We start from the raw sequence: 9,384 nt of genomic DNA on the forward strand, positions 1-9,384 counted from the left end.
GTTCATGTGCTGAATGTACAAAGACGTGTGCAAACTACAAAACATTAATATGTCCCATGGCCTGCATGAGCGTCGGCTGCCAATGTCCCGGAACACAAGTCCTTCTTGAAGAAGGCGGATCACAATGTGTGGAACCGGAAGATTGTCCCAAACAATGCCCGGGTAATCAAGTATGGAAAGAATGTAAATCGTCGTGTGCGTTTACGTGTGATAACTACGAAGATATGGCCTGCATCCAAGTCTGTGCAGAGCCAGGGTGTCAATGCCCATCGGGAATGGTTTTGAAAAACGATGGCGGACCGATGTGTGTTCCGACAGAAAAGTGTAAAAAGAAATGTTAAAATGGCAATTCCTCTTAGTCAGAAACATATACTTTCAATTAAATACAGTCAGTAATTTGTTAGTTCTATCTTAAATTTTCAATCGTATTTTATAATTTTATAAGCACTAGTTTAAATAAATGTATACATTCAAAATACATCTTTTATCATTTGAATTTGGGGTGTAAAATATTTTCAACAAATCCCACATTGTATTCAGTCTTACCTAAGTTACCTGTATTCAGTATAATATTGTATAAGATACAGCGTTCACTTTTATCGGGAGATTTGTGTGATTGAGTTTACAGCGTTTAAAGGATTCAACTACAAGCTAATCAAACTCAAATACTTAAGATCATCTAGTATTTCTGGACTTGCATTAGAAAATTACATATATGGTTAGCTTTTGCGAGCCGATCGCCTTTTTGAGCTCAAATCCTCCCCGGAACCGTTATGTATTGTCAACAAAGATGTTCGACATTTCACACAAATACATTTTTTAAAGCAACAGTTGGCTGCAAATGGAATTGCATGGCTAAACCAAAGATTATCTAGGAATAACAGCTTGTGCTAAATTAAGGTACATCTCTTCTGTAGAGATGTTATTCAATCTCTAAACTTACGCTCCCTAAAGAGGGGAGAGTTTGAACCATTATTCCGTAGCAGGTATTGTTTCTCTACTTAAATACTTTCTCCTCAGAATAGAAACACACATACAACTGAACTCATTTATCGAGAACAGCGGCACATTTGACTAAACTACTTAAACAGTGACAATAAATAAAACGCCTCTAATCTAACATGAACGTAGCCTACAACAGCACGTGAATCAGACGAATAAATGAGATGCGATGAACCGCAACAATTAAGAGTTGTCACGCTGCTTATCAATTAATTAAAAAATCACGATTCACATTACGTCACAGGTATGCAAATATAAATGAGGGTGTGTGGAAAAATCATTACACCGAGCTCGTTAGTTCCTTCAGGTGGATGTGGAGGTATCGAACTCAACACTCTCCAACAAAAGAAAGGTAATAATTTACCCTGTCCTAGACCCTTAGATACCGCAGTAACAATAGATATGACAGAAATGGTCAAGCGAATTGATGGTGGCCGATATTGGCATTTAATTTTAATAGTTTCACTGTGGTAATTCAATGTCCTACATATTTTGAGAAAAATAATTAGGGGCGCGCCGTTATCCCCTTTAATACGAGCATACAACAGAATACACAAGTTAGAACACCTCTCAGTGACGTTTGCAACCCGTTATGGCAATTATATTTACATATAACATTTCAACGTCGGGTTGCTTTGCCCTCCCAATATATTACACCCTGGATGAGATGTCGGTCGCGAGACTTAAACGCGAGATTCGAGAACTTTTGATGCGAACATAATTACATCCAAGCCTAACCTCGAATTGGCCATTATTTACCAATATAGATCCTGTATCTTGTGTGTACAAAGCGCTACAATAAAATGAAATTGTGAATAATTAGCAACTCTGAAGTAGGACAATAAAGTGGCAAATCATAGCACTATATCGTCTGGAAGTCAAAATCTTGAAACCACCACAGGGCGTCAAATTAGTTTCTGAATATATCGCCTAACCTTGATTCCCCCATCAAGATTTGTTAGTCAGACTGGTTATTGTAGTTAACTTTAATACATGAAAAACTTTTCATTAGACATTTACTGATTGGTATGATATGATATTTGCTAAACTTGAATATATATCATATCTCTGCGATTTAATGGGTGATTAAGTCACTAGATAATTAAAGCAAAGATTAAGAGGTAATAATGTTGCGGTTAGTTGTGATCATTGATTAGAAAATCCTTTAATTGGTGTAAAATCTCTCAATGTCGATGCAGCAGAACCAATGTGATACAGAAGTATTGAATACTGACGGCGGACCTGTGATAGATAAATCCAGGTATTTTTACTAATGTTTAGATCTGCATTATTTTCTTTATAGCATAATGGAACAGTAATAGAATCATATGACTTGAGGCTGTCAGAGTCAATAAAATGGAAATCCCAAACAAGAAAAAAAAGTTTTTGAGGACATTTAAACTGTTCATTTATAAACCGTTTCATCGCCGTGCTGAATCACTGTAAGTCAATTTCCAGCAGTCCAAATTTTCACACTCCAAACAATTTGAATATTATTTTTCAGTAATGCTGATAAAATTGCCATTATAGATATAATAAAGCGATTATAATTACATACTTCATCCCAACGAGCTTCCTGGTTTGGATCTGATTCAATCTCAAACATTGAATCGACTAGTCCTGGGAAAGCTGCTGCTCCATATGAGTTGTGCAAGAGAGGAGTATATATTACGTGACTGAATATGAAAATTTTCGTTAGGGTTCATTAACACTACTATACTAGGATGGAAGGGCGATCTTAAACACTGAATAATAGTTATTCAATTTCTATATTCCTCGGCATAAGTTCTCAATAATCTACCTCAGAGCCTATTTGTTAGAATTTTTCCCCAAAGAATCCTTAGAACAGGGGTAAATAAGTTTTTAGTCCTCGCGTGGCGGTTTGAATACTATATGTAACTTTTTCAGAATTGTAAAGTAAATGTTTCATAAATAATATGATTCTAATCAGGTTCAATTAATTGAAAAATAACAAACGCCATATTTCACCTGACATCATTTCGTCCTTCTATTCCCTGTTTGTCAATGAAAGCTCTCTCGAATTGCATCAACTGATCGTTTACAGCTCTCAGTAATAATGGGCTACAAAATACATGCGTAATTGATATTGATAATAATTGACACCTCATATCGTGGCATTTTGTTCCAACCCCTTCAAATGCATTTAAATGCAGATTTGTGAAGCAAAAAATCGAGATATCGATTATTCAAAACAATCATTTTCATGTGATTGCGATAAGGTTTCTACGAGTCTAACTATTTCTCTGTCTTCTATGCCTTTGTGTCGATGGATCCGTATGAATATAATGCACGGATGCTGTAGCAAGAGTGATGATAACTATCCTAAGTGTTTCAATAGTTTTGCTGCACGCTAACACAAATATATTTCCGTTTGGATTTCCACGAGGCTAACGGTGGATCCGTATATATTTGTGTTAGTGTGAGGCAAGACTATTGACTTACTTAGGATAAGTATTATCATATTCGACTATTTATAAAACAGTGCTGAATTTTCGAATTGTTTATGAAGTTAATGTTCACAGACTGAATTTAATGCTAAATAGTTACTCTTTGAGATCAATCTTTTCAATCCTTTTGTGCAAATCTTTGGCGGCATTATTGAGATCAGTCAGAGCGGAATTGAGCATATCTGGATGTGTAAAAATAAAAAATGGCATGAAATATCACTCAAGACGAAACATTGATGGCTAATCTGCATTATCTCGTCTTTAACCAGAGAGGGCCTCTCGATATCAACTCAGGTAAACTAGCCCGCGGAATGACTTTATTAGAAAATAATATAGTATATTTATATCGACTTCGCTGATAAGTATTATGACGTATGTAAGTGACAAATAGTAGATCTGTTGTGAATTTTCAGTAGTTAAAATGGTAGTGTTTCCCAGGATGCCAAAACTTTTGGGCTTCGTATTTAACATATACATTTTGATAATTCTAAAGTATCGACGCATATATGAGGTTTCTTTTTTACTTACCTGTTTTTATATTGTGACTTTCCAACTTTTCACCAAATGTTTTCATCATTGTGTTTTTATCAGAAATCATCCTAGTAACATAGTCTACGGCATTAAAAGGCAGAAGAGGAGAATCTGCAAGTCTCCTAGCAATTTCAGCTCCAACCCTAGCGGTTGCTTGATGAAACAAGAAATCCGGATCGATGAATGCTTTCATGTAATCAAAAGTTTCATAAACTGTGTGATAGACTGGATACCCTGACACACCACTGCCCTGAAAATATACAATGAAATGCAAAAGAACGTTAATTGGCTAGTTTGGGAGCTTTGGAAATGATTAGAATATTCCGACTTGGGCTCGAAAATGTATAAAAATAAACAAAAAGTTAAGACTAGAGTCACTCAAATTTGGTTATGGGTTCAACAAATTTGATGCGTTGAGCCTCGTGTATTGTTCTGATATTGTGATTGAAAGCGACAAACAAACATACAAATATACTACATACTACTATTCTGTACAAAGCATCTGACTGTAACTGTACCAAATTAGAGGCAAAATAAGTTGAAATTTCATAAAAAGAATCTTACAACCGGATTGAAGTTACTCGCGTATTTAAGGTTTAGCACGGATATTCCTGACACCTGCAAGAATGGTGCATAGTCACTGCCCGATCCGAGTGTAGCAAATCTAAATATTAAACATTTTTGAACGATTCTGCACTTTCAATGCCCTTATAGATACAGGAAAGGATAATTAAATATTAAACTACAAGAATCATATCTGATATTTATCATGGTATTCATTGTAAACTTTGAAGAAGAAACACTGGTCATGAGTGGTATGCCTTAGCCACTCTGAATTATTCGTACGAATTTGGTGATTTTAGAGGGCGTTTCGTCAACAACGGAAATAAATTATTCAACGTTTTTATCACTTTAGTTCGCTTCCTCCGCTTGTATGCAGCCAGGTATCAAAAGTATTTTTACGACCATTTGCAATTTCTTCCTGACTAGGATTGGGTACTGTTTTGGCAGAATCGATTGAAAGTTGTTTCAGGTTGTGAGATCCTGATAATTGAACTGTATAATTTCCATTTATCATTCCATCTATATTGAGGTAAGCTATGGTGCGACTTCCCAAAACTTTGGTAAATTCCTGCGAACAAAATGCACGGTTTTGTACACGTATTTTGTGCGATTTCAATAAAAATGGATATCGACTAGCACATGCTTCAGTGTGAGTTGTAAAAATTACAGATAGAAAAATAAGAGAACAACATAAAATGGTGCTCCCGAAGTCTGCGAGCCAAGATGGTGGACACCGGAACATAGTATGTGTACCAGGTTAGTGTTAGGCCATAATTTTATTCCAATTTTCCTTATTTGAGTTCTATTACGAGTTCGGGGACTAGCCAAGTGACTCCCGTAGTAATTGTAACCAAAATTATGGCCTAACTCTAACTTGTTACACATACTAAGCTCCAGTGTCCGCCATCTTGGTTCACATTCTTCTGGAATACCCATAAAATTCACAATACGCGGTACGGAAATAAATATCTGAATATCTGTTTTTATACAAATGGATCTCGTTGCGTTTTAGACATAAGTTAACGATTTAGTTTCTATTTTTATTGAATGTAATCTGTTAAAACGTAGTACTATATAAAATATCGACCGTGGTGACGGTCAAAAAACTAGAAAATGTAACGGGTTCTTGAGAATGCCATATATTATTCAGTTTTGCAATATTTTGTTTGGCCGAAGTCGGTTTCACCTGAGCAAATATTTGAATTGGTATATTGCAGTTTTATATTCATCACATCATTACAATAAATTGCTTACCTCAACCCATTCCGTGGAACCTATTAGCCCATACTCCTCAGCACCCCAACTGCAAAACACAATGCTTCTTCGCGGCTTCCAACCATTCTTGATTGCTTCTCCAAAACTTCTAGCAATTTCGAGCACTCCTGCTGTACCAGAGGATGGATCGACTGAGCCAAATACCCAAGCATCACGATGATTTCCAATGATGATATACCGATCTAAGATAATAATGGTATCACCTTAAAAAAACACAGAATATCAAGGTAAGTGTTGATGATACCAATTCCATACCTGGTTCTACACTTCCCCTTATAATTCCTACTACGTTTTTTGTAATTGCCATCTGATTGGTTGTATTAACATGCATTTTCATCTTGCTGAAACATGAGTAAAGTAAAATTATGTGTATTAAAAACAAACTCATTACAGTATGTATATATATCTGATTTTAATTTGCCTTAATATACATCTTTGCTACCGTTAAGCATCTAGAAAAAAGAAGTCGTTACCTTGTTGAATGTTCACCAACGAATCCAGGTCCATATCTATAAGTAATATTCAATCCGCCTTTCCAGTCTTCCAGCACCTCGTTGCCACTCAGTTTCTCAAGATACATTTTGGCATCATTATATCCTATCGGAGTAACAGGAATTTTAACGAGATCTGTATCTTCCAGTTTAAGTCTCCATGCAGTTTCTAAAATAACAGCAGTATGTAATTTTGTTGTACACGAATCGTAAGTGCTGTTGTTGTTGTTAATCTTGTGAACATATTTACCAATTGCTGGATAATGTGGAGTAAGTTCGTCACCAGATAACAATTGTATGCTACCACGTTGCGCTCCCGTTCCGGGCAGAAACCAATCGTCAGGATAAACTTCTCTGCCAAGCACTGTATAATCTTTTGGATCCGAGTACAGAATGAGTCCAGAGCAGTTATACAATTCTGCGTGGTTGACTAAACAAATATGGACGAGTATAGAAGTATTAATTAACGACACAATCTACATTTTCAATATTTAGGACTCAAACATGGACAGTGGATTTTGTAAAATTTATCTTGGATTTAATTGATTTGAATAATTTGCATTATACCACACAATGAATATTGAACTGTGTTATTAATATTAGTAATTGTAATACTGTTAAAAGGTGTAGTCATCAGTACATCATACAAGCTTTTATTTGTGAGTTATCGATATCTTTTTTTTTTTAAATTATCGATCGATATATATTATTATAATTTAAAGGTTTCATTGATATTCATCAATGGAATGTAGAGTGGCTATACCATAAAATTATATGAGGTTATTTCTGTTATAACAAACATTTCATAAATGCCATTGACGCCTTTTCCGGGACATTCACGTCACCAACACTGCCTGTTATCATTCAATAAAATATTTTATCGTCATTTGCTGAATTTTTACTACTTGAAATGTAAAGAGCGTTCACATTTGTTTTTCTTCTATGTGGGTTGGAGCTTGACCGTCTGACGAGTAAAAATACTAAAATGAAATAAAATAATTACAGTTAACACAGACCTTTGTCACCACGAAATAGTTTTCCGTAGCGAGCGATACATATCTTGTTGTTTAAATTTATCAACTTCGAAATATGTAAAAAATCATCGATGCTTGCATAGTTGACGTAGACCAGTTCTCCCTGAAGTGTATTCAAATATGTGTTATTATTACTTAATAAATAGTTGAAGTCCATTATCTGTTCTGGTAAGCACATTCCAGAGCAAACTTGTATATATTTTACTCGCAATTTTTTAACGATTTGAACAAATATTGGAATGTATTTCAATATTCAGACATACATTCACTGATGTATTTTTTGTTAAATATCATATACATGCTACTCAAACTACGTAAAACATGAAAATTATGACGCTTAAATATTAATTCTTTGGAATGGGGTCGCTTTCTTCATGACTCACAATTTAAGTTCATTTAAAATTATGATTCTTCAAATCCGAAATCATAGAGTGCGCCATAGTAACATGGTTTGATTCGGATTATATTTATCTGTTCACTTGCCTCCGGGTCTCCTTTTGCTGAATATGCGTTAAATGGATTAACTACGCCGGATTTGTTTTGACTATGATCCAATATCTCTTCCTTCAATTGACTTTGACTGGTCAGTGAACCTTCCAATGTCGAAAAAATATTATTTTTCATTAGAAAAAAGTGTTCATGTAGAAAAGGGAATAATTATATAAGGAAAAGGGGTATAACCAAACAAATAAGAACTAAAAAAACTCAACCGATGCATGCTAATCATTTGCAAAGATATAAATCACTATCATACCATCGGCCAATTTTATGGCTAAATAGTTTGGATCGTTGTCGTCAGGATATGAAAGCAAAACTTCATAAGGATGAATTTCAACATCTAGTCCCGATTCTTTCCACTGGTCAGCAATGTAATTCACAAGATATTCTTCGGCAACATCGCGACCAGCAATATGAGGATATTCTGTGACGTACCTGGTGAAATATCATTGTGTGATGCATATAAAAGAGCATTGTATTTCTGAAAATTCATGTCCCAATTCAATGAGGAAAGTTTTTCGACCTATGTTCACCAACATTGATTGAAAAGTAATAATGAAACATTTACACACAATTTAATTTTGTCACGGCAATAGCACTACATTAGTGCGTATAGATAATAAAATATTTCTACCAACCTTAGATATTTTTCAAGATTTTCAGCTTTTATTTCATTCATAATCATTTGACTTGCATCAGGATTTTCTTTTGGTTCAGGTATAGAGTTATCAATGGCAAAATATCCGATGATAACGCCAACGCCAACTCCAACAGCGCAGACAACAACTGCTAACAGTATTATTCTACCAGCGTCTGTCATAACGCAGATTTAACTAAGTAAAAGCTTCAAGAAGATTCTGATTGACAAGTGTAATATAGCTGTAAAGATATGCAAATTTGTAAAAATCGCTTTTCAAATTGAATTCCATCCCTTTAACAGTTTTCCTCATTCGTCAAAAAAATACGTCCCAGAAGCGATGAGGTTGTTACATTTGCCTGTCTATATAATATAATTTTCTCTGGCTATTTTCAAAAACACCAACCGTTCTCAACGTTTAATTGGCCTTCGGCCTGCTGCTTCAACTTTTTAATTGTTCAAAAACTGATTGAGCGAGATCAAGATCAACATTTTCGATAAACTGATGAAAAAAGAAAATTTAAACTTAAAACTTAGGCGTACTCACCTTTAATTTGGAAAATGTAAACAAGATTTTTACATAAGTTATCAAAGTTGGAGTCATCTGTTTCAACTACTCTTCTTCATAAGAGAATTTGTCCATCGTTTTTAAATTATGCCGAAGACTGGATAAGAAGTACCACATGGCGGCAGAGCATAAAATTGTTAAAATGCCGGCATTGAATTTACATTCATGCCTCTAATTCTCAACAATAAGTGTGACATATCTAACCTGTCCTACGTTTAAAAGTTTATTTGGAAGTTTTGAAAATCGGAATTGACGTCCCAATGTGGTTAGGTTATTGCCGGAAAGCGCCTGAAAAAAACACTCTATCAAAAGCAAA

At 34.9% G+C, this 9,384-nt stretch overlaps 1 protein-coding gene across 1 annotated transcript; it reads right to left on the reverse strand.

The window, feature by feature from the left end:
* Positions 1-1,718: 1,718 nt before the first annotated feature.
* Positions 1,719-8,717, reverse strand: LOC120341851 (glutamate carboxypeptidase 2-like). The gene is made up of 15 exons (XM_078111091.1): positions 8,502-8,717; positions 8,120-8,298; positions 7,849-7,958; positions 7,348-7,468; positions 6,582-6,761; positions 6,314-6,500; positions 6,096-6,181; positions 5,820-6,022; positions 4,913-5,133; positions 4,566-4,665; positions 3,999-4,251; positions 3,571-3,652; positions 2,992-3,084; positions 2,561-2,678; positions 1,719-2,244 (listed from the first exon to the last, which is right to left on the reverse strand). Exons 1-15 carry the CDS (start codon positions 8,681-8,683, stop codon positions 2,149-2,151), a joined length of 2,211 nt encoding a protein of 736 aa, XP_077967217.1. The 5' UTR covers positions 8,684-8,717; the 3' UTR covers positions 1,719-2,148.
* Positions 8,718-9,384: the final 667 nt, after the last annotated feature.

Source organism: Styela clava, chromosome 3 (genome assembly GCF_964204865.1).
Source record: "Styela clava chromosome 3, kaStyClav1.hap1.2, whole genome shotgun sequence".
In the NCBI taxonomy this organism is placed as follows: domain Eukaryota; kingdom Metazoa; phylum Chordata; class Ascidiacea; order Stolidobranchia; family Styelidae; genus Styela; species Styela clava.

What these genes read in the sequence shown, in the direction of transcription:
- LOC120341851 (XM_078111091.1), bottom strand. Translation starts at nt 8,683, where the DNA reads ATGACAGACGCTGGTAGAATAATACTGTTAGCAGTTGTTGTCTGCGCT. An exon ending in AAGGGGAAGTGTAGAACCAG is followed by an intron (nt 6,023 to 6,095) that starts GTATGGAATTGG and finishes TTATTATCTTAG; the next exon opens with ATCGGTATATCATCATTGGA. An exon ending in CGAGTAACTTCAATCCGGTT is followed by an intron (nt 4,252 to 4,565) that starts GTAAGATTCTTT and finishes GTATATTTTCAG; the next exon opens with GGCAGTGGTGTGTCAGGGTA.